At 38.6% G+C, this 26,143-nt stretch overlaps 1 protein-coding gene across 4 annotated transcripts in view; it reads right to left on the bottom strand.

Moving 5' to 3' along the window:
- Window positions 1-26,143, bottom strand: part of LOC123314378 (potassium channel subfamily K member 1) — a 226,301-nt gene that overhangs the window by 90,164 nt on the left and 109,994 nt on the right. Inside the window, exon 1 of one of the 4 annotated variants that reach the window (XM_044899645.1) lies at window positions 3,203-4,489. The exons of the other annotated variants lie outside the window; for them this stretch is intronic. Within the exon in view, the coding sequence (XP_044755580.1) occupies window positions 3,203-4,472 (1,270 nt within the window). The 5' untranslated portion in view covers window positions 4,473-4,489. Of the gene's footprint in view, window positions 1-3,202; window positions 4,490-26,143 lie in introns of those variants that run through there. 4 annotated transcript variants of the gene reach the window in all.

Consider the following 26,143-nt stretch of genomic DNA (forward strand, 5'->3'; position numbering starts at 1 on the left):
AACTTGAAATCGAATGTTGATCATTTGACATATCAATTTCACACACAAGCGCAGAATCAAAGATTAACTTAGTCTATGCTACAAAGTCACTCTAGTTTATGCGCAGAATTATCAGCGTAGGAAACTAACATTTTTTCATATTAATTCGCTGACCTTTCAGAGATGGCAGCAGTTCATTCGGTTCACGTCATTACTGAGGGAGTTTCACCCCCCTGATTGTGCCATAAAGAGACCATAACATGAAGAAATCATAAAAAAGCATGAAGAAATCATACTGATGGGCTTGAATACAGGTCTTGTATACCTCTGTAAGGTTTTTGTCAATTGTGGTTCTGAAAATTTTGTGAATAATATGTAAGTAACGGAAATATGTATCCTATGACGGTAAATTGAATATTGGTTCATATCAATTTCTGACATAAATTGTACAAATTCAACTCAGTTTATTAATTCAAAACGTTTTCACAGAAGAAACACCTTTGACGTACCTAACCATGTACTCTTAGGTGCGTTCGGCCACTAGACTCTATCAGCACTTTTTGTTCCGAGTCGTTCGGGCACGCAGTTTCAGAACAAAAAGTGTCAGTAGTTGTCGTTCGTTCTAGACGGAGTAGAGTTTTCGGAATCAACTCTATATGAGCCCCAGCTCCCAAGGTGGGGCGCGAAAGGAGTTTGTGTAGAAGTAGGGTTATGAAACGAGACAAACCATATAAAAACAACTTATAAACAAACTATTCATGAAGCTGTAGAATTTCCGTTTAATCCACACTAAGAATTATCTATTCATATACATTTTCGAACAAATTACATTCAAATTCAAATTTTTCCCATGATTTTTGTGGTTGACATTTGTCATTCGTTCATTCAAAAATTGCCAATTTGTACAGGCTCCATTAGCCCTATCTGATCTGTGATAAAACTCTAGTTCTACTCTCTGTACCGGTGTTTACTGGCCGAACGTAGTCCTTGTATCCTAGTCAGAGCTCTATTCGTTGTCCATAATTTCAAATTTTTGTATATTTTTTATGGATTGCAAATAGAAATTTATCACATCCAACAGCGTATTTCATTGAAACCAATCGATTCCAAACAATGTTCAGATGAAAACTAACATCCTGGTCACAAAACAAAACCATCCTCTTGTTTTGTCGCTCAGGATATTTGTTTTCCGATCTCAACAAGGTCAATATTGAAATTCAATACAAGGAATAGAATTCGAATTTCGCGCCCCTCAATTATAAAACAGGAAACTGTTATTAAACAGTTTGTCTGTATTGATAATACGTTTTCAGCGCCATCTCATTGTCAAATGTGTTTTCACTGGCCAAAATGTAGTCGGTTTTTAGTACTAGCGATATGAGGGCGTTTCCTATCTTTCTACTCTATAATCTTTGGTTATGGTAACAGGAAAAATGGATAGGGAGTCAGAATTATTTTTTTTGAAAAAAGTCACTCCATTAATTGAAAAAATAAATTTTGATTTTATAAGTTGCTATTCCGTTCATTCAAATAATAAACTAATATAAAAATAATGTATTAAACGGATCGTCACAGTACCTACTGTAATTCATCCAAGATTAAGGAAAGGATGAGTTGTTGTTATGAGACTTTTGTTATTGAATTACTGTTGATAAAACTAGCCCTGAATAGGATTTTTGAATAAAATAGAAACATGGCGGTGATAGTATGAGAAGTGGTTTTTGTTCCAAAAACCTGACTTTCAACCTATCAACTAAGTCACTATGGAAAGATTATTTTCGAAATATCTCGCCTCATTTTCAATAATATCTGTTATTCTGAAAGAATTTTCATGTGAAAGATTATATTCTTCAAATTTTTGTTTGTTTATTGGAATAGCCATCAGAATATTTTGTAATAATTATATTCATGATTTTTAACAAAAACAATGCATTATAATATTTGCAATGGTGGAAAAGATTCCGATCGCTTAGATCTTTTGTCTTTTCTGCTGTAGGACGACTCCAGTATTTCTCTAACGATGAACCAACAATAATCAGCAAGCATAGAGGGTTCCCCTTTGCCTTGGTAGCGTTTTTCGAATGACGCGATGTCTTGATGGAATCGCTCTCCATGCTCGTCACTCACGGCTCCCATATTTTGTGGAAAGACATTAATATGTGATTGCAAAAAGTGTATGTTAAGGACATGTTGCATCCCATTTTTTGATTAGCCTGTAACATCGTTTTGACGATATTTACATATTGCGGAGATTTGTGATTGCCAAGAAAATTTTTGGTCACTTCTACAAAGGACAAACAGGCTTCTTTTTCAAAGTCATTCAATGCTGCCAGAATCCGAACTTGTTTCAATAGTTTGTTTATTTTATAAAGTATCGTAGGGTACAGAAGTGCGAACATGGACAATTCACGCATGTCTTTTATTTTGATAACGGGAACTAAACAAACGTAAGTACTATTATTTTTGTAATAAGGTGAGGAATACCTAACAAAAAAAATATAAATCTCTTAGGTGGGACATGTTGCATCCCATTTTTTGATGAGCCTGTAACATCGTTTTGACGATATTTACATATTGCGGAGATTTGTGATTGCCAAGAAAATTTTTGGTCACTTCTACAAAGGACAACCAAGCTTCTTTTTCAAAGTCATTCAATACTGCCAGAAACTGAACTTGTTTCAATAGTTTGTTTATTTTATAAAGTATCGTAGGGTACAGAAGTGCGAACATGGACAATTCACGCATGTATTTTATTTTGATAACGGGAGCTAAACGAACGTAAGAACTATTATTTTTTCAATAAGGTGAGGAATACCTAACCAAAAAATATAAATCTCTTAGGTGGGAGAACCCTTGTTGAATAGTGTTATTAATTAGAATATTGACTTGGATTTCATAAATTTTTCTCCCTGTGCAATTGTAATCGACTTGGGTCAATGCCTACCTCAAAAGTATCTTAATTTCAAAAACATTCAAGAATGAAAAATGTGGAAGCAGATATTCAAATGATTCAGAAACCTCTCCGATATATGCATTGGCAAAGTAAAATTTCGAGTCGATTAAAATTACAGTATCTTATATTTAGTATTTCAATTGAATATGAATGAAAACCGTGATCGAAGTGCAAATGAAAGACATTTTTTTATGTATTGATTGAAGTATGAAACAGAGAAGAAGAAAAACTTTTTGATTTTCAAATTCTAGATCAGCAGTATTGCCTTACCTATGGTTGATATAACTGTAATGCTATATACAATGCCATTTAAAAAACTCCACGATCTTTGTCCACTATAACTTGTCATTCCTGCTTCATGTGCAGCATGCAGTTCTTCCTCAAAAATTCTAAGACGATTTCTCGCTAAAGATTTCCACTCATCCTCTCTCATACTGTGGCTTCTTACCCACAGAAGATCAATAAAGTCTCTTTTCACTCTTTTTACTCCACATTTGTAGAAGTTTTCGAAGGCTCCTTCCGTGAATTTGAAGATAAATCCTCCTATTCCACAAAATAAAATGACGACGAATAGTTCATTGAAACATCTATTCCGGAGAACTTTTATCCTGTCCATTTCTACCCGCATTTCTTCTTTGAATTTTTTATATTCCCTTCGTATCTCAACTATTTTGAATATTTTAAGTACTAAGAATAACTCCCTAAGACCAACATGTCCTTTTATGAGAGTTTTAGTACAAATAATATCTTTAGTTGCTGGATCCAAAACTTCTATTATTTTATTAGAAATGTTTGATTTGTTTCTTAATCTCATTTCTCTTCGTTTTCGAATGATTTCTTGAACCTCTGGTCTGAATGTTTTCGATACCTCAACGTCCATTTCAGGACAATCAGATTTCAGGCTAGAATTTGATAATCTCCTGAAAGAAGAGCTTTTTCTCACACCATTTATAAGGTTTTTTTTACGGAGACCATCAATAAGTTCTTCTTCGGTGAACTGGTAGGGAACTGATTGACTTCTTTTGGTTTCTTCCTGCTTTTTTTTCCTTTGAAACCGACGACCATGCTGAGCTGCTGAGTAAAAGCTCTTCTTCGATTTATTGATCAAGGTATTGAGTTCGTTTTGTGCCAATTCAGCCAAATTTTCAGTTTTATCCTTGAGATCTTCCAAAAAATTTTTAGCCACACTATTCCTACCTTCCAGACTTGGAGTTGAAGCTCCACTTTTGAGAGACGAATCTGTTGACATAACAATTCTTTCGGTCGATTTAATTTTTCGATGTGGTCGTCTGGGTGTTGTGTGCCGGATTTCAACACTTTCCTCGATTTCGTCATTTCTGTCACTTTCATCAAGCAGATCTCTACATGGAGTTTGTTCCCGGCGTTTGTTAGCGTATGAGGATTGCTTTCTAGTTAAAACCCTTCTTTTTCGCGCCACACTTGCACTGAAAACTTGTTCGGGTGTTACCATTGCTTCTATTTTAGATATATCGACATCTTTGACTGTTTGAAACGCGGGAGATGCTTCTTTCGAATCCATTTCATTTGGACTGGTTATTTTTAGAATGGGGCCGTAGAGCTGTATTATGAAATGCTGCCAACATTTTCAGTTCAAGTGACCACCTCGGTTCGAGGTCACATAGTTAACCCAATTCAATACAGATCAAATTCATTTTAAGAATATTATAAAGCATTACACCATTCGATGTATGTACAAAATAATAATAGAAATAAATTTTTATTTCTATTGCAAAGAACCGTGAATTCGATTTTTTCTCTCTGCACTAAAATGTGATACAAAAGTTCAAGCAACAAAAAAGTTTTAGTTTATGTTAATGAATCCGAAATAATTACAAAGATTCTTAACAATTCAGGTTTGGCCCAGAAAGACGCCTTAACAAAAATAATTTTTCAGGAATGTACTCTCACTAAAGCTTGCTACGATTGAATATAAATACGCTAATTAGAAATAATCAATTAAAAAATTCACAGGGTGTTAGGCGGAGGTATGCAACGATAGGGTTTTCTTACATAACTTTTGAGATAAAAGATTCCAATATTGGGTATTATTTGAAGATAGAAGAGGATCTTATTTGTTTATGGCTGTATTCGGGTTCGAAATTCGGACAGTCCGAGAATTGTTCTAGAACTGCGCAGAACTGTTGCACCCTAGTATCGAATCCTCTGCGCAGTTCTAGAACCATTCTCGGACTGTCCGAAATTCGAACCCGAATACAGCTCATGAAACTTTTTCGGAATAACAAAGGGTAGTCCTCGTTCTCTGTTTTGTTCTCAGTTTTTTTTTTAGATAATACGTATCAAAATAATATATTCTTTTACTGTTGATATCTTATCTGTTGATATCTTTAATGAGAAATTCAACTCTAAAGGTAGATCTGTTCGTTTTTACTCTTTCTTTTTCTACGTGCGATGCCCTATTGGGCTGAAGTGACGTTCATTCGCTTGTTGTTGAAGATAATCAAACCCTGAGAGACGCTGACAAAATGCCACAAGTCGATAGAGAGGAGTCCCTCTCGCCATAGGAATCGTGGGTATTGTGTTTCCTAGGTGTGTCATCTTCAACTCTTCAAGGTTGCTGCAGATGATCAGAATATGTTCAATAGTTTCATCATTGCTCCAGTCCCCAAACTCAGCTGTTTGCTCTCAAGGGCCAGGAATTTTTTTTTTTAACTCAGGCATAGAGGACGGTCTCTCAATGAGAAGCCTCGACTGTCTGAGATCACTTTCCGGGTACCAATTCGAGGAAAATTTTCTGTCTAGCCATTTATTGAAAAAGTTCTGTAGATGTACGACAAATAGGCAGCATCGGTCCCGGACCATCAAAAATTGAGCGCGCTCCCCTGCTGTCTGCCTTCTCATTTACCGGTGTCCCGCGTGCTCCGGACACCAGATGATACCGGTGCACAGCTCTCAGATGGAGTTAATGGGCCTTATAGACAGGGTGGGCAAAATTTGTTGTCTTCTGAGAGGATCTCGAGAACTATAGCAGCTAGAAGAAAACGGATGACACATTCCCGAGCCCATTTTCAGAGAAACAAAGAATGGTGAAAACCGCAGCCTCCTACGATACTTCGTTTTTGAGTTTGACAATTTCGTAAAGTTCTCATAACTTTTTGGAAGTTACAAATCTGAAATTTTAACCTTCTACAGGCACTTTGGCACTTTTTAACGAAGAATCCACTGATGAGCTCAAAATATTTTTTCATTGGGAATCATTAGGTTAACTTTCACTTTTTTAAATGCAAACTTTTATTGAAATTGTTATTTCTGAATTGGAAAAAGTCTTAAATTCATTCTACGTATGAATGTGCCTAAGAAGGCTTAAGTTTCAGATTTGTAACTCCAAAGACAAAAAAGTTATGAGAATTTTTCGGAATCGTCAAAATCTCAATTTTTGTTTTTAACTCGAAATCTAAAAATGATAGTCCGATTCTGTTATCAGATTTGGATTAGTCATGGAAAAAAGCTAGAGAATGTATCATTCATTTTCTTCTAGCTGCTATAGTTCTCGAGATCGCCTCAGTAGACAACGATTTTTGCCCAGCCTCTACATCATAGACTACTTGAACAGAGAGTTGATTGCCCACTCAAGGAACAAGCTTCAGCGCTATCTGCTTTTACGGTACAGGTATTTATTTGAAAAATAAATAATTTGTAGAAGATTCTGTAGTGCACATTCGAAATTTTCTTGTAGTAAACCAAAAAATATCTTTGAGAAATTTCAAAAGGAAAATCAGAGAATGATTCGCATTAATCGCATTTGCTCATGTTTGCGACATTTTTTTCAATGTTGGAAAATGGCTCATTTTCAGTCCTCGTATTTTCTACTATCTTCAAAGCCACTGCAGTTTCTTGTAGTGTAGCATATGGAAGATAAGATATCTCTGAGCACTTCTCTTTCTCTTCACTCGATCATATTCAATCGAATCAATTCCATTGCCACTATTTAACATAAAAAAGTTTAAATTAATATTTTTTGAATGATTTCATGTTTGAAGTAAGATTATCTTTCCATGGAGGTTTTTTTATCAAAACGTGATCTTGGCCGCTAATATTCAATACTTGGCTAAGTAAATCGGAATTGAGGTTGGCGCAAACGAATTACAATTAGGAGACACCTCAAATCAGCTAGTTCAATTCAGATCGTAACACATGATGATATTTATATCAGCGGGTGATATATTTATATCTGAATTAAATCAGTTTAATAATAAGTATTGCTTGTTTGCGTGATGGTAGAATTCTGGTCAGGAAGGAAGACTCATCAGAGGTGTTGCAGGTGACCTCTGAGGACGACCCTCATGGTTCAACGTGTGATATATGCTTCCTGTTGGTGCCTTTCCTTGTTTTATTCTTGTTGTTAATACAAAATATTTTGAAACAATTAATAAGGCCATTGTCGTGTCTTCAATGAATGAAACTTTATTTCTATGATTATACATTTTCTACGCTTGCGTGTGATTGCTGATCATGTGATGAACGTTTTGAATAAAGTCAGTTGGAAAAATCGAGTTTGAATCACAGGTCCTGGGCCCAGTTATCGCGAAAAAGGCAAATTGCGCTTTTGCCGTTTTTCAAGCAGAAATACTTGATTAAAAGTGTTTTTAGAAGACTGTCACAGACAAATATTCAGTTGGAACAATTTTTCGCTGTGCGATTGTTTCGATGAAGCACGATTAAGTTGACTGGCAAAAATGGCCACAAGTTCGAAGTTTTTGGTTAACGTGCCTAAGTTAAAAGGTGGCGAGAACTATAGTGAGTGGTGTTTCGCAGCGGAGAATTTCCTAATGCTGGAAGGGAAGCTCGATTTCATTAAAACAGAGCCCACACAACCAGAACCAGCATCAACTATTGAAACCGCAGATGAGGATGCAAAGACACGTGCTAAACTCATTTTAACGATAGATCCATCTATATACGTACACATCAGGGATGTCAAGACAACTAAGGAGTTATGGGATAAATTAAAAGCTATCTTTAATGATTCTGGATTCACGAGAAGAATAAGCTTATTAAGAAACCTCATCCCTATTCGTCTCGACGATTGTACATCAATGACGTCGTATGTTACTCAGATTGTTGAAGCAGGTCAAAAATTGGCAGGTACTGGATTCAACATTAGTGACGAGTGTATCGGATCGATTATGCTAGCTGGATTCAGGCCCGGATCTAGGGGAGGGGCAAGCGGGGCGCCAGCTCAAGGGGGCGCCAAAATCAACCAGAGGTTAAAAATTTTTTACTTTTGATTTTTTCGGAAAAAATTAATTTCCTAGTTCTAAAATGGAAAGTGTGGAATGGAAACATGATAAACCATCACTATGCCTAAAATCTTTAAAATCAATGAGGGATCAATTAACTGCATATTATTCAGTCATCTACGAATGACCGCCACACTTGGGTGAAATAGGTTGAAAGATCTGATATGTTCACACTGCGTCGCAAGCAGTAATTTCTTTGCCTGCCGACTCATCGCCTTCTCATCTGGAACTAAGGGCCAAAATTTCCAATTTTCTATAGACCATAACTTAAAAACTAATCCTTTCAGCATAATTCTGTTTGCATATTCGTAATCTATGCCTTAGTAAAAACACCAATTTTAGTGGAAATCGGTAAGATTGAAATTTTTTCAAATTTCCCATAGATGTACCGAGTTTTTCACCATAATATGAGCCCCCCTTTAACTTTGTTACTAAGAAAGGTACAAAAAAATGTCTTATACAAAAGTTTCACGAAATTGAGTGTTTTAAAATGTTTTCACAAAATGAAATATATACAGAGTGGGCGATTTTTTGAAGAATATTTTTGGTCTCCGACAAAACCGAATTCATTCTGTACACTAATTCGAGGGCGTAGAACACGAATATGCAAACAGATATCTGAACTGTTCGTGATAGATGAATGAAGTGTGGTTTTTTATATTTGCAAAGAACCAATTCATCACCAAAAAAACAGCATATGACTAGAGCCTTTTTTCTAGCTGCTACAGCTCCTCAAAGTTGACCAATATTTCCGAAATTTTGCACAAAAAGTGATTTATTTCTCAAAACATTGATCCTCCAAAAATCTAATTGCAAATTCGTGATCTTCGACCTTGAATTGATATGTATAATAAAATGATCCGGGTCGACATATGTAGCTAAAAAAATAAATTTTTGTTCGGAATGATTTCGTTCATCAAGCGCGGGTAGAAGCGATAGACGAGGGCGGGTTGCAAACGACATTCTTGTAAATACAAACTTTTTTATTTTTCGAACGATGGCAACCCGAGTCATTTTTTTTACTAATTCGAGGTCGTAGATTACGAATATGCAATTTTTGGGAGTATTTTGGGAAAAGAATAACTTTTAAAGGAATAATGAGAAAAAATATCTTTTGATGGAACAATGGGAAAAAAATAAGAGTGATTTTTTTCCCAAAGTACTCATCTTAGGAAAAATCTAATTGCATAATCTATACGACCTCGAACTAGTGAAAAAAATAACTCGGGTTGAAAGCGATGACGAATATGCAATTAGATTTTTCCTACGAACCTTAGAAGGGGGGGGGGGGCGCCATCATGAATTTTTGCCCCGGTCAGAAAAAATTGTAGATCCGGGCCTGGCTGGATTAAGTGAAAAATATGCCCCGATGCTGATGGCGATAGAAAATTCTGGAATCCTGATATCGACACATACCTTTTAGTCAAAATTAATTGACATGGAACCAGAGAAAAGTCACGTTGACAGTGCGTTGATCAGTACGCATACGCAAAGTCACCAACGTAAATATTTCGATAAGTCTATGGTTAGGAAAAATGGCAGTACTTCAAGTGGTAGCACTGGAAACTCGAATGCGCAAGCTCAGAAGTCAAATGTTAAAACTGTGAAGTGCAACAATTGTAAACAAGTTGGTCATTACCGGAATCAGTGCTGAAAGCAGATTCAGAATCCAAGTAGAAGGAATGACGAAACACAACAGACAAATGCATTCAATACGGTCTCTTTTGACGGAAATTTCACCAAAAATGATTGGTTCATCGATTCAGGTGCAAGTTCACACATGACAGCCCATGAAGATTGGATTATAAATCCAAATTACAATTGTTCGAAAGAAATCATTGTGGCAGATCAGAACAAAGTGCCGGTTTTATGTTCTGGAAAAGTAAAAATAATAACTGTTACAGAACAAAGTGAATATGAAGTTATAATTGAGGATATTTGGTGCGTCCCGGGTCTGACAACAAACCTGCTTTCAGTTAGCCAACTCATTCGAAAAGGAAACAAAGTGAACTTCACTCAGAATGGTTGTGAAATATACAACAAGACAAATATTCTTGTTGCTATTGCTACATTAACGAATGGAGTTTACAGGCTGAATGTTTCTAATAATTTGGTCGCTACAGTGCTGGACTCTGAGATCTGGCATAGGAGGCTGGGACATATAAACAATGTTTATTTAAACAAAATGGAAAACGCTGTAGAAGGAATGGAGTTGAAGAGGAAAGCAGAAATAGGAAAGATGACTTGTACCATTTGCTGTGAAGGGAAACAGAGTCGATTGCCGTTTCCTAATGAAGGTAACAGAACCAATGAACTTTTACATCTAATTTATACTGATTTATGTGGACCAATGGAGAATATATCACTTGGTGGTTCGAGATATTTCTTGATATTTATTGATGATTACAGCCGAATGACAACAATTCATTTTTTGAAAAACAAAAACGAAGTTCCGAAGTATTTTTTAGAATTTAAACAAAGAGTTGAAAATATACTGAATAGAAAAATAAAAATTTTAAGGAGCGACAACGGCAAAGAGTTTTGCAGTAATGAGTTTGAAGATTGTATGAAGAAAATGGGAATAATACATCAGAAGACAAATATTATACTCCCGAACAGAACGGACTGAGCGAGAGAATGAACAGGGCAAAAGTGGAGAAGGCCAGATGTCTCCTCTATAAAGCCAAACTTGAGAAGAAGTGTTGGGCTGAAACAGTGAATACTGCAGTTTATCTGCTTAATAGGACAGTCAAAACGAACTTGAATTATCGTACTCCATATGAGTTATGGACAGGTGCCAAACCAGATTTGAAGCACATCAGGCTATTTGGAAGTACAGTGATGACACACATACCCAAAGAGAAGAGAAGTAAATGGGACCGAAAATCTAATAAATGTATTCTTGTAGGTTTCTCAGAAGACGTCAAGGGTTACAGAGTATATAATCCTAGTTCACAATCAATCATGACCAGAGTCCTTATGGAGGATACAAAACCGTCAGACAGCCTGATTGAGATAGAGAAGAAAGAAGAGATTGAGAGGGGACCATTGATAGAAGATGGTATGCAATCGGATGGTGCAAGAACCACTCAACAACCTGATGAAGAAGAAGCTGAAATGGATGAAGAAGATGATCCGATTAACGAAGATGAAGATACCAATACAAAAAAGTCTTACTAGTTCGGGAAAGAAGACCTCCAGAAAGATATGGTTTTTCAAATCTATGCCTTGAAGATGAAAAGAGGACAGAAGTAGATGAAATCACTTTCGAAGAAGCACTTCAAGGGCCAGAACGACAACACTGGAAGCAAGCGGTTCCAGAGGAGCTGGAAAGTTTTGCAGCGAATGATGCATGGGAACTTGTGGACCCTCCAGTTGATGGGACAATAGTGAAGAGTAAGTGGGTGCTAAGAAATAAAATTGACAGTGAAGACAAAGTGCGGTATCGTGCGCGACTGATTGCGAAGGGTTGCTCGCAAAGATACGGAGTGGAATATGATGAAACTTCTTCTCCTGTTGTTAGACATAGTACTTGAAGATTGCTGTTTGCATTATCAGTTCAGTTAAATTTGAGAATCAATAACCTTGATGTAAAAATTGCCTTTTTAAATGGAGATTTGCAGGAAATTATTTATATGCAAAAACCAAATGGCTTTACTCAAAGTTCTGATAATCAAAATAAAGTACTAAAGGTAAAGAAAGCCATATATGGAATAAAACAGGCCTCTAGAGCATGGCATAAGAAAATCGATGAATGTCACTTAAGTAGTGGCTATGAAAAATCAAAGTTAGAACCATATGTTTATATATGAAAATTAAGAATGATCTGAAAATTATCGTTGCAGTATATGTTGATGATTTTTTTGTCTTTTCAAATGATGACTGAATTTGGAAAAGAGTATTGATCAAAAAGGTAAAACCTCATATCAACAAATAATTGGTAGTTTGATGTATTTGGCGGTTTTGACAAGACCTGATATAATGTATTCTGTTTCTTATTTGAGTCAATTTAACAATTCTAATAATGATGAGCATTTTGCTTATGCAAAAAGAATTTTGAGATATTTGAAATGTACTAAAAATTTAGGATTGAGATATATGAAAGATGGAAATTCAAATATAGTAGGATATTGAAAGAAATCATATACAGGATATTGTTTCATATTATCTGGTTCATTGATTAGTTGGGGTAGTAGAAAGCAAAAAAATGTAACGTTATCTAGCACAGAATCAGAGTATGTTGCTATTTCAGAATCTTGTAAAGAATTAACTTATTTGCGAAATTTGCAGTATGAAATAACAAATAGACTTTTCATTGTGAATTTGTATAACGATAACCAAAGTGCCCAAAAATTGTTAATGAATTCAGCATTTCATTGTAAAACAAAACATATCGATGTAAGATATCATTATTGTAGGGAAATGTTTAATGATAAAGATTTTAATGTTATTTATAGAGTGACATCAGATATGGCTGCTGATATATTTACCAAGGGTTTGAATCCCAGCAAACATTATAAATTTATGAGAATGTCAGGTATAATAGATGTAAATTAGAAAATATTTTGAGAGGGGATGTTGTTAATACAACAATTAATAAGGCCATTGTCGTGTCTTCAATGAATGAAACGTTATTTCTATGATTATACATTTTGTACGCATGCGTGTGATTGCTGATCATGTGATGAATGTTTTGAATAAAGTCAGTCGTTGGAAAAATCGAGTTTGAATCACAATTCTTCTGTATATAATATATTAATTTCAACCGATGCTATCAAGCTCTATCGTCAAAACTGTCGGGGTCTTCGCACGAAGATCGAAGACTCACGAATTCTTTACTGCAAGCTCCAGTAGTGATCATGATATAATTCGCGTAGCCGAATCTTGATTGCAGCCACATATGAACTCCTCGGAATTGTTCTGTCATGATAGTTTCAATGTCTCACAGATGTGATTTTAACAGCCGGAAAGAAGGAAGGTGGAGGCGTTCTTATTGGTGTATCTAAGAAATTTTAAGTCGAATTGATTTCTGGTGTTGTTAACACTACAATTGTGGAAGATCTGTGGATACTGCTGTCGACTTCGAAGAAATAGGAAATATTATAGGTAAAGGCAAGGGTTCAATGAACCCTTGTCTACCTATACGTCACGAGATTTTATAGACCCCGAGATGAATCTTTTATCGAACTAATTTACGAATTTGATTTTCTCCAATGATTTTTAATGAATTATTCATAAGCCATAAGCCTGAAGAAGAGAAGAAATATTTTCGAAACGTCGCTGTGTGAATAGTTGTAAATATATAGTTCCTAAAGACTGATAACTTTTGTTCTTCAATATCTTTAGAACGATATTTCTCACATCAATTATTAACAAGGGTCCACACCGTTTTAGTGGTCAGTTCAAGAAGAGAAAATGAATATCTTACGTCAAAAACCACCAATTCATATGAGGTTTATATAATAATTCAAATTAATCAATATATTAATATCAAGGAATATTCGCACCAGAGAAAGAAATATTATTTCTCACATTCCAGGTGTTAGAGGACCAGCCAATCGAGGTGCATACTACGATCGTTTTTCGTTATGGGAAGTTCTTTTTACCGATGAAATTCTGCTAGAAATTTGCGAACAAACGAATGAAAAGCTGAACCATTGCCTTTCTTGATTCCGGTCAAATAAGGAACCTAAGGACAAAAATGTTATGTTTTAATTACCATCAATTCGTCCAGATATTTTTTATATATATTCAGCTTTAAGTTTGATATCCAGAGCTATGTTTTCAACTGGAGATGAAAAATGAAGAACCTTTATTTTTTTTACCAGTTTTGTGAATACTCATACTGTATATTTTATTTTGGATCATTAAATCATTTTTATTCCTAATACTGGGTTTATCTATTCAGAGAATTGCAATAGACCACTTTAGGCCCAAAAATATGTGATTGAGGAAAAGAATGTTGAAGTAGACTGTAAAAGTATCTGGGGTAGTTATAACCCCATCTCACCATTTAAGTGACATAAAAATGACCTCGCTACTCAAGGGTTAGGATAAGTAAACATGCTGTATTTTCATTATCAGTTAGTATGTAAGAGGAATACGTTTCATAGCCTCTCCCCTCAAATGCCAACATCGCCTACTCGCGGTGCACCCTGTTCTTACGAACGAGGCTCTGGCGTGCGAACATGAGCGGTATAACTCTGTTTCCCACAATTACCTAGCCTGAACATTGGCTTGAGCAGGAAATGGCTCTCTGCGTTGCTTAAGTTACGTCTTAGACCTTGTCGTCTCAGGATACCTGTGCCACAAGATGATCTTGTCGAAACCGCAACCAAAGTTGCACTGAAAGCGTTACCAGTGCAGCTTTAAATTTTTTTTGTTTTGGTGTAGCAGGGGGAAAATGTGCAAAACAGACGAACACACCCTCTCCTGAGGGGAAACAGTGTGGGGATTCTCACTCTCTGAGCTCGAGACCAACTAAAAACCCTTAACTGCTTCTTCATAGGTTCCGGGCATTTTGTCTATTAACCAGTTGACTCTTATGGTTTCTGGACTCTCACACGATCATAGTCGTGTTGATATTTGTATGCTGCCTATAGCTTTTATAGGTTAAGCTCTTCTTTGGTTACTTAAAATCCTTAACTGATCTCTCGGTCTTCGGTGGTAGGTTTTTGACCTTCTAGCTTCTTCTGTTGGATCATAGTCGACTAATATTCGTAGTTCCTCATTTGGATGTTGTTTGGCTTTGTCAAATATCCTTTCCGCCTTTCTCTTCATAAATTCTGTAACTGGTTCCCATTCCAAGTCCTTGTAGATTTGTTTGTTCCTAACAAACCAGGGTACTTCCATCGCCATTCTAAGGATTTTATTCTCAGTGGCCTGTATTTTCTTGATGTGGGTCTTGGCTGCGAAGCCCCATGCCGCCGTTCCATATGTGAGTTGTGGTCGCGCAATTGTTTTAATCATCGTCAACTTGATGTTCTTATTCATATGACTTCTTCTGCCTATGAGTGGATAAAGTTTACTCATTGCGGCTTTTGTTTTATCAACTGCACATTTGATGTGGTTTTTCCATGTAAGTCCTCTGTCAAGCGTCACTCCTAGGTATGTTGCTTCATTTTTCCATTCAACCTCTTCTCCATCAGCTTCAAGGTTTTCTTCCATCCTCAATCTTCTCTTTTGCAGTAATACTGCTTGCGTCTTTCTTCCATTGATTTGGATTTTCCATTTGATGCCATTTGAGTAAATCATCTATGGCTTCCTGCAGTCTCCGGTGTATGATCTCTGGGCGTCGATGCCTGAACGCTATTCCTGTGTCATCTGCGTACAAGGTGAGCATATTTCTAGCATTCTTCGGGATATCATAGACGTATATTACGTAAATCAGAGGTCCAAGTACCGATCCTTGAGGCACTCCCGCTTCCAATTGTCTTGTTTGAGTAGTTGCTCCATCTATTTTCACATAAAAGTTTCTATTCCTCAGATAGTTCCTTATAATCTTGCATAGCTTGGTCGAATATCCTGTTTTTTTCATCTTGTAGATTAGGCCTTCGTGCCATACTCTATCAAAAGCTCTCTCGATATCCATCAGAACTAATCCAATCCTGTTTGGTCTGCATTCCTTCGGTGACGTATTCTATGAGCCGTAGTAATTGGAGTTCAGTCGAATGTTCTTGTCGAAATCCAAATTGTTCGGGTGGAATTATCTTCAACATTTCCGTTTCCTCATTCAGCCTTTTAGCGATAACCCTATCGACGATTTTTCCTAGTGCTGATAGTAGGCTGATTGGTCTATAATTTTGAGTAAATTTCCGTTCCTTTCCAGGCTTGTTGAAAACTATCATTTCTGCAGTTTTCCATCTCTTTGGGTAGTATTCGGTCCTCATCACTCCGTTTGTTATATTCGTCAAGGCTGCTGTTCCTTTTCTAGGCAATTTCTTCAACATATAATTCGTTATCCTATCTTCTCCCGGCGCTTTCCTGTTTTTCAATTTCATTAGGATCTCTTTGATTTCTGTTGGTGAAGCCGGTTTTGGAATGATTTCGGTTTCCGGTGGTTCCATCATCAGTTCTTCGTTTGCCTCCACTCCTTCTTCTAGATCTTTATTGTCATCATCATTTCTGTAATTTATTCTGGCTTCTCTCTCAATTGAGTCGGCAAGTGCTTCGACTTTTTCAAGTCTCGTATATACCATTCCGTTTGCTCCATGCAGTGGAGGTATAACTGTCTGTTCTCGTCGTAAGCGTTTTTGCATTTTCCAAGCCGAGTGATCTATTGAATTCAGTTCCCTTAATCTCTGGTGCCATCTGTTATTACGCAGTTCTGTTAAATCATTTTTCAATATCTGGCTATGCTTATTCAGTTTCTTCTTGTCTTCTTCTCTTTTTGTTGTTCTGTAAATTTTTCTGAGTCTTCTGTTCTTTATATCCCTTGGCGTATCTCCATGTGAATGTTTCGGAATTGGTTTCCTTATTCTCTTGGTGCTTTCTTCATAGGCTTCTTTTATTTGATTTTCCAATTTTTCAACTGCTTCATCTAATTCATCCCGGGTCTTTATTTGGGGAATTTCCGTGATTTTTTCCTGAAGTAAATTCTTATATTTCTCCCAGTCTGTGCGATCCTTGGTTTGTGTCTCTTCTTCGTTTCTTGGGCCATGTCCCACTATGAATTCTATGGGATTGTGGTCTGATGTTCCGTCTTCTATTGTATCAATGCTGATTTCTTCAGTGATGTCTTTCATTACGACAATGTCCAGTACATCGGGTAGTCCATTTACTCTTGGTATGGTCGGTATATCAGGTCCTATCACAACTGCATAAAGTTTTTCAGCATAAATCTTCAGTCTTCTCCCGTTGGTATTTTCCACTCTACTATTCCATTCCTGCGATTTGCAGTTAAAATCACCAATTATGATTTTAGGGTGTCTTCCTTCTGGTAGCATTTTTAGATCCTCTTCCAGCATGTCCTTATCCGGTGATTTATAAGTTTAAATAATCTTCACTTGTCCTTGATTAGTATTCACAATAATCGATATTGCTTCTACTTCTTGTTCATTGAATATTTGGTCGAAATGGTGATCCATATTCCTTCTAGCCAGTATAGCACGCCACATGTGCTGTTAGGTCTATCATTTCTGTAGATATCGTAATTGGGAAATGCTATCCGAACGTTGGGGTTAAGTCTTGTTTCTTGGAGAGCTATGACATCCGGTCTCTTCTCTTCAATCAGTTCTTCGAATTCTGGTCTGCGGGCTCTCAATCCTTCGACGTTCCAAGAGACGATTAAGAGAATGTTCTTTATCGTCGTATCAGCCATTAAATATTCTTAATAAGTTGCTGCATCTTCTTCTCAATCTCTTTCTCCAGATTCTGCATCATCGTGCTGAGGAGGTTTTTCGTGAACTTATCCAGTTCCTCAGTGATTCCAGAAATTCCTTTCCTGGTTTCGGCTTTTTTGACGGTTTTTGCCTTTTCCGTCTTTTTCTCTGGATTCTTCGTCTCTTTGACCACTTTGGTTGCAGTTTCCTGGGGTTTCTTCACTTCCGAAGAGTTTTGGGATGGCTTCGGTGTATTTTGTGTTGGCCTCGAGCTGGTCTGGTTCGATCTTGGCGATCAGTAATTCCTAATAACTGGAGGAGTCCACTAGTTGTCTGCATAAACACTGGGCGTTCTTCTCACCGCGTCAATTTCTCGTTTCCATTTTCACATTCCATTCCTCGTGTGTAACCTTATCTTTCCGTGGCCATCCTTCTGTTGGCAAGTCTCTATTACAGGCCCAATAGAGTGAAGCGTTTATCCTTTACCCATCCCCCGTTATTAATTCTGCTCTTATTTTGAAGATCTGTAAATTATGCCAATTTGTAAGTTGTGCGGCGGTTCGGGCACGCCGACTCAGAAATTCTTAAATTGTGCGTCATGCGCAAAACACTTCCATGCAGATTGTCTGAAGCTCTCACCCTCAGGTTCCAATGCCTTGTATGATAATTGGTCATGCCAAAACTGTGTGAAGGACGGTCGCGTCCTCCGAAGTAAGACTGCCTCCGGTTCAACGTCTGGTGAAGTCCGGGGTAGCTCAGCTCCTATCTCCGCATTTACATCTAACCTATTTGATATTATCATGAACAAATTGAGTAAGATTTCTGACGATGTTTCGGAGATAAAGTCCACCCAGCATACACTCAAGAAGGAAATATCTCAATGTCGCTCAATTCTTGAAAAACACAGTTTGTCTATCGATGAGCATTCGACCGCCATCAGTCGTCATGAAGCCACTTTGTCTGAGCATCAATCTGATATTCTACTTTGCCAATCAGATGTGAAATCTGTTATCCAAAGTCAATCCAAGTTTGAAGACAGCATACGTTCACTTGAAATCAAGATCGACCAGATCAATACCAACGTTGATTTTTCAAATCGTTCACAACCTCAGGTGCTTCCTGATCAAGTCGAAATACTCGAACGTGTGCGCCGTGCTCACAATATTTTGGTTAGAGGTGTCCCTGAGAGTTCCAAGGAGGAAGACGCAACTATTGTGGGTAATTTGTTGGATGTTGTAGAACCCAATGCGAGTTCATCTAAGATTAACAATATCCGGGTGGGAAGGAGAGACCCTTCGAAACCGAGGCCTATCAAGGTATCCTTCACTAACCCGATGGTGGTGTCCAAAATTCTTCGTAACAAAAAAAAACTGGCCCGCGAGTCGACTTTCAGTTGTTATTCAATTTCCGATGATAAGACACCGCAGCAGGTTTCGGAGTTAAGTTGCCTGAGAAAGGAGTTAGCTTCCAGAAGAGGTGCTGGGGAGGAGGATATAGATATAAAATATATCAATGGCGCTCCCAAAATAATCATGATTAATAAAAACAGCCCAAAAAACTAAAAAGCGGTCCACTCGAGTGGAGCGTCACCTACTCGAACGTACAGTCATTGCATTCAAAGTTACTCGAGGCAACTTTGTATGTTGCCAACTCCAAACCAACTTTTCTTCTCATCACCGAATCATGGCTTCACCCAGGTATCCTTGACAGCATGGTAGCAATCCCGGGATATTCTCTGTTCAGGAGTGACAGTGTGACAACCATTGGTTATGGGGGGGTATGTGCCTATATCCTCGATAGTGTGATTCGTGACTTTGCTGTTGACGTTTCATCTGTTCATCTACCCGGTATTGACAACATTGTGTTGAACGTTTCACATAATAAAAGGGAGGTTTTGACGATTTTGTGTGTTTATAGACCTCGACCCAGCCCAAGTGATTCTCAGTTGTGTAGCCTTTTAAAGGATCTAACCAATAAAAAGAAGAACCTATTTGTTGTCGGTGATTTCAACATGCCGGACGTTCGATGGCCCTTGTCCAGTAGCAGGGACTATAACTCTCCTTCGGGTTTATACGTCGACACTATCAGAGAGAATAATCTTTTGCAGCTAGTAAGTGAACCTACTCGATTCAGGAGCGGTCAGACCCCGTCCTTGCTGGACCTTATTCTGGTAAATGATCCAAATCTTGTTGCTTACCATGAAGTTTTGCCACCTTTTGGAAGGTCAGAAAATGTCACTCTTTCTTGCAAGATCCAACTCAACATCACTGAGCCAAAGAAAGTAACTAAGCGTTTGAAAGTTATTGATTACGAACAACTTAACGCCAATTTGGAGAATGTTGACTGGGAGTCAATTCTTCATTCGAGCATGGATGTTGAAATTATGTGGTCTTCCTTCGTTGATAGGCTTTCGGTTGAGTGTGAGTCCTGCACTTCCTATCGCTCTCTGACTACAATTCCATCCAAACCGTGGATCAACAAACGCATGCTGAGGATGCTGCGCAACAAGAAATCCATGTGGCACCGCTATTTGCGCAGCCGTAGGGAGGAAGATTACGTGGCACATAGAACCTATTCCAATAGAATCAAAGTTTTGCTGGAAGGTGCAAAATCAAGTTTTGAGTCTAACCTGGCGTCTTCGAGGGACCGCAAAAAGTTCTTCAGGTACATCAGGTCCAATCTCAACACTAAGGTGACCATTCCGATGGTTAGGAATCGACAAGGCTGCGTGAGCAAAAGTGCTGCCGAGTCTGCAGAGTCTTTATCTGAAACTTTTGCAGCTAGCTTCATCAAGGAACATGACAACCTTCCTAGGACAAATTTTGCCGGCACTCAAGGTCAGCTCTCTTCGGTCGAGTTTCCTCCCGAACTTGTTGAAAAGCATTTGTCCTCGCTAGATATTGCAAGTGCACCTGGAGGCGATGGGATTTCTGCTCGATTGCTCAAACATTGCGCTACATCATTATCTCTCCCGCTGTCCATGATTTTTGAGCGATCGTTCGCCACGCACTCGTTGCCGGGATGCTGGAAGGAGGCTCTAGTTACTCCGGTTTTCAAAAAGGGTGACAAGCACGACCCGAACAATTACAGACCAATTAGTCTAATCCCTATAATTTCTAAAATCTGCGAGAAAATAATTCATGAAAAGATTTTTCATTTCGCCCTCTCTAACCGTATTATCCCTGATAATCAGCATGGATTTCTGCCGGGCCGTTCCGTGATCACCAATCTATTGTCGTGTGTTAACGATTGGAGTACGATGCTGGATAGTCAGGTTCCTGTAGACATCCTTTACTTGGATTTTTCTAGGGCCTTCGATCGGGTGCCCCACAAACGTTTGCTCCTCAAACTCGAGAATCTTGGAATTTGTGGTGATCTGCTCCAGTGGAGCTTCTCTCTCCGGCAGAACATTTCGAGTTCGTGTCGGAGATTCTCTGTCCTCTGGAAGGGATGTGGTTAGTGGAGTTCCGCAGGGCTCTGTTTTGGGCCCGCTCCTCTTCCTACTGTTCACATCAGACCTCCCCACTGGGCTGAAGTCGACTTGCTCCTTGTTTGCCGACGACGCAAAAATTTACGGTAACCCGTTAACCGGGGCGCACCATTTGCAGGATGACCTCGACTCTATTCTGAGATGGTGCTGTGCTTGGATGATTCCCCTGAACATAGAAAAATGTAAAGTGCTCCACATGGGTAGGGATAATCCAAAACGAATCTACCATTTAAATCAAGATATTATTCAACCGGTTTCTTCCCACTGTGATCTCGGAGTTACTATGACTGAGGACTTGTCTTGGTCTGAACATGTTGTGGCCGTTACCAACAAGGCCAAAAGAATGCTGTACATGGTCCAGAAGACCTTTGGACGCTGTGATCCTCAGACCAGCAGCTTTCTATATTCCACTTATGTGCGTCCTATTCTTGAATACGCTGGACCAGTGTGGGCACCAGTCCTATCCCGTGATAAGAACCTCCTCGAATCAGTCCAGCGAAGGGCCACAAGGATGCCTTACGGTGTGATAAGACCTAGTTATGAGGAAAGATTGGGTTTGATGGGCCTACCAACTTTCGAAGCTCGACGCTTAAGAGGAGACTTAATTATATCCTATAGGGCTTTACATCATCTGTTTGATGTGGATCTATCGGTTCTCTTCACTCTCAATCCTATCACTCATTTAAGAGGACACAATTTAAAATTGGCGAAAGAAAAGTTCAAGTCTGCCAGTAGAGAACACTTCTTAACCAACAGGATTTTCGGCTCTTGGAACGTACTACCAACCGACGTGGTTAACGCTCCTTCGGTAAACGCGTTTAAGAATTCTTTGGACAGATGGCTCGCTAGCAACGCCCAGTGACAGTTCTTTGTGCTGTGCTTAACGACTGTGACAATTCATTTTTTTTCTTTTTCCTCATATGTTGTAATTTTATTGAGTTTATAGATTTTATCTCAACTCTACTCCATGTTTATAATAATAATAATAATAATAATAATAATAATAATCTCTTGGTCTTTTTAGTGACCAATTTCCATTCGCTACATCCCTTGTACCTGGCTGGATGTCCTTGCTCTCCACAGAGAACACAAGAGGCATTTCGCTCCTCGTTCTCCCTGGTAAGCGTACACTCCTTGGAGCTGTGATTACCAGAGCATTTCACGCACCTCCATGGAAAAGTGCACTTACTTTGGGCATGTCCATATAGCTGACAGCGATAACATTGTACAGTCCCGGTCGTCCTTCTCTTAGGTTCAACAACACAGTTCAGTTGTAGAGCCTTCTCGCCTCGAAGATACCCTTATTCTGGGTTTTAACGTTACCTCCGATATGAAAAGGCCTGGGCGCTGTCGTGTGACGTCAGCATAGCGAGGCCTAAGACGTGGAACGTTTTTGGCGCGGCATTGACGTCTATTGTCCAATTTTTTCGGTTTTCTGGGATGTTTATCATTCGGAAATTATTGTCAATAATTCTGCAATGGAAGGGCTTTCGGATTAAAGAGGATGCCAGTCGTTCTTTGTCTCCCATTCGATTTTATTATGGGAAAACGAAGTTTCAAAACAAAAACCATTTTCTTATCTGTCTAAAGAATACTGCGAAAAAAAACGACAAGAATTTCATCATACAGTATCTGAGAAAAGAATCATAGGCGAATGACAAAACTCATTGGAAACAAAAATTCGAATGTAAACAAGCTACAAATTTTTTCGATTTTCTGCTGTTATAGGTTTTACTTGAAGAGTCGTTTGTCTTTCCGCAATAATTTTTTAATAGTGTTTTGGTGGTTCAGGTTATCACTATATTAGCAATGCGTTCACCAGTATGGATTTCACACCTATTATCCGGCAAACGTTCGTGTTCAAAAAAGAATTTTAAAATGAATTGCGTTAAACATGCACGCTTATTATAAAGGCTCAGGAATGTTTCTTCAAATTCGAGAAGAATTTTGTTGAATATTATGTAGGCATATAAAACTATTTGAACAATAGAATCTTTTGGATAGAGCAATTTTCCTCGACTCAAACTTTTTATAAGGGTGTAATTATCTTCGACAACTAACTCATCATTATAAATTTAATCTAACCGATAAGGTCTCACCACTTTTCGAGTCCGTTGCTGAAGAAAACTTGACTATGTTTTCTTCTGAAAAATGCAACTCACAGAATCTGCTACGTACAGATGGGTTGAAATTTTTTCTAGGAATAGCAGGCATCCTCTTGCTACACATTTTGGTGTCTGTAGGAAAACGGAATGCATGCACTTTTGGTCCATTTTTGTAGTTTCCTCTACAACTAGGAAAACAGGAGTACGGCATTATAAATTATGTCCTAATATCACTCACAACACAAAGAGTATCGAAAAGTACTTTTCACTATTCATTAACTGAATTATTCGAAAAAGATTTAAACTTTCACCGTCACGCGCAATTCAGACTCGCCAAACTGAGTTGTCTATAAACGTCAGGCGGCAGGCCATTTTTTGGCGGGTTCTTGCATAGACCATAGACGCTCTCACGTGATTTTCGCGTTCGAAGCTTTGATTCGTCGATTCGCGATCCGCGTAAGGTGATAGGGTTAAACGTTAGACCTCGCAGTGCTGACGTCACAGCGCTATACGTCACAAGCACCTAGGCCTCTTCTTCTCGGAGGTAACGGTTTTAACCAGCAATAAGGGCATCGGCCTCTTAGTTATATTTGAGGTCATTCTTATGACCTCAGCATCGACGATCCCTTGACCCTTGAGGTCGTCAAGGATCGTCGGGATATCTGCATCCAGCGGTAGATATCTCACTACCGCGTAGATTTTCTTTTCTTCCTCCCGTTGAAGAGTGTAAAACTCCCTATTTATTTTATGAAGGAAGTCCGTCATCCTTCTGTGGTCTTCCGCGGTTTGTGGAACGACCCTAATTCCGTCCTTCACAGTTGTCGCTCTGCTATATTTAATTCCGTTTCGCATTAACGCGTTGGAAATTGACGTCCATTCTGACGTACCTCTCAGGGTGACTGGGGGGATTTTTTCTTTCCTCTCCTCCACTGGAGTGGTTTTCTGTTGAGCTGAGGCTGTACCCATCGTCGTGATGGATGGAATTTTACCTTTTTTAGGTATCTCCGTTGCTTTTTTTGCGGTCTCTTCGTCTGAAGATGCACTTTCTTTACGCGCGCGTTTTGTGGGTGGCGCGTTCTGGGTTTTTGCAACTTGAGTTGCAAAATTTTTCTTCTTTTCCGGTTCTGGAGCTACTTCCTGTTTGGAGGAATTTTTGGGGACCGCTACCGGCTTTGCAATTTCTGCAAATGTGGGGGATTTCTGTGCCGTAATGTGTTTTGCAATTTCCGCAAAACTAGGGGATTGAGGCGCTTTATTCTTATTAACTTCCTCTCTCAAGAGGCGTATCTCCCCGACCAACTAAGCTACGGTTTCAGTTAATTTATTTATTTGAGCCTTCAATTGCTCATTCTCTTCTTTGAGCCGTACAAGCTCCTCTGCTTCTCTATCGATGAATTCTTCGGTGTCCGTAGCTTCCATGTAGGAGCTCTCATTGTCTGAGACCTCCGACATGGCTTTTTGTACGTATTGAACTATATGAGGTATTTCTGTGTAATAATGAATATTGGAAATACTCACTAATATGTCACTACTAAGCTATGTGGCTAAGTTATATATTTTCTATACTATAAGAAAAATAAATCGACTCACCAGTGATATCCGTGGAACCATCGATCAATGGATCTGGACTCGACACTGAATACACTGAATTTGATCGAATTTCCGCTCTATAACACATACACTTATAGAACTTACAAAACACTTCGGAAGTTTCGTAGACGGAATCAAAAATTCCGTAGCTTCGCTAGTGTACACTTTCACTTCGACTTTCTCTTCCACTTTCTCTTTTACAACACGAGAGATGACGTATCGCACTAGTATCATTCAACACATCTACCTGCTTCAACGTCTCGAGGTAAACTGCAGCTTCAAAATGCCTTCTAACGCAGCTTTTACAAAAAGATGGGTCAGTCGAACAGAAAAAAAATTGTACCTATCCGGAGGTAAAATACCCTTCCATTCGGATCTCCGGGGGAGGGTACCTGAGCGAATGAATAATCGTACAACCACCAATGAAAAGCACATAGCTTTTGTAGCATGGAACGTCAGAGCCTTGTTGGATAACCCCAAGGCCGATCAACCAGAGAGGCGTACCGCCCTTATCGATAAGGAACTGCAACGAACGTCCATTGCAATAGTTGTCTTAAGCGAGACACGCTTTTCGGACGAAGGTAACTTGGTAGAACAAGCGTATACTTTTTTCTGGAAGGGCTTGCCGGAAGGCGAAATCAGACAACATGACGTAGGGTTTGCCATTAGAAACGACCTGGCTTATAAACTAACCGAAAATCCAGTTGGCATCTCAGAACGCTTAATGACCTTTACGCTTTCCAGCAGTAAGAGTTGTTCTGCAGAGGTCTTCCGGATTTGGTGAAGTTATCGATAGAGGGTCATGTCGAACTATCTGCTGCGGAGGTCCCTAAGCTGAAGTGTGTTATTGTGGCATGTTACAGACCACCAGAAGGAGAGTTATTCGTCGAAACTATAGAACGGATGCTTCTTAAATTGTCGACAGATTTCAGCACACATGAAGTTTATGTTATGGGCTATTTTAACGTGGACTTCCTGGGGGATAAAAATGACAGGAGAGACCTAGTCGAACTTTTCGGCTGTTTTGGGCTGGCTTTAACAACTACTGAGCCCTCACGTATAACTAAGAACAGCTCTAAATGCATCGACAATATTTTCGCGAATCCTGATATAAAAGACATCGTAGTAAGAACGGAGGAATTGCATGTCGGTGACCATAGAGCTCGAATACCCCGAGAGGTGAAGGACACCCTGTGAAACAAAGAGTTAAAATGAGAGAAATAAACGAAACCAATATCAATGAGTTCAGAGAGAGGCTTTCCCAATGTCTGATATTCTGAAGGATGATTCTGCGGAGGAAGTTATCAACTCTATGTATGATCTAATCTTGAAGGATTATGAGGAGTGTTTTCCAATTAAATATAAAAGTAAGACTAAGCGGAATTTGCATTTGTCAGAAGAGCAGAAGAAAATGAGAAACCATTTGG

The sequence above is a fragment of the Coccinella septempunctata genome, chromosome 5, assembly GCF_907165205.1.
Source record: "Coccinella septempunctata chromosome 5, icCocSept1.1, whole genome shotgun sequence".
Lineage (NCBI taxonomy): Eukaryota > Metazoa > Arthropoda > Insecta > Coleoptera > Coccinellidae > Coccinella > Coccinella septempunctata.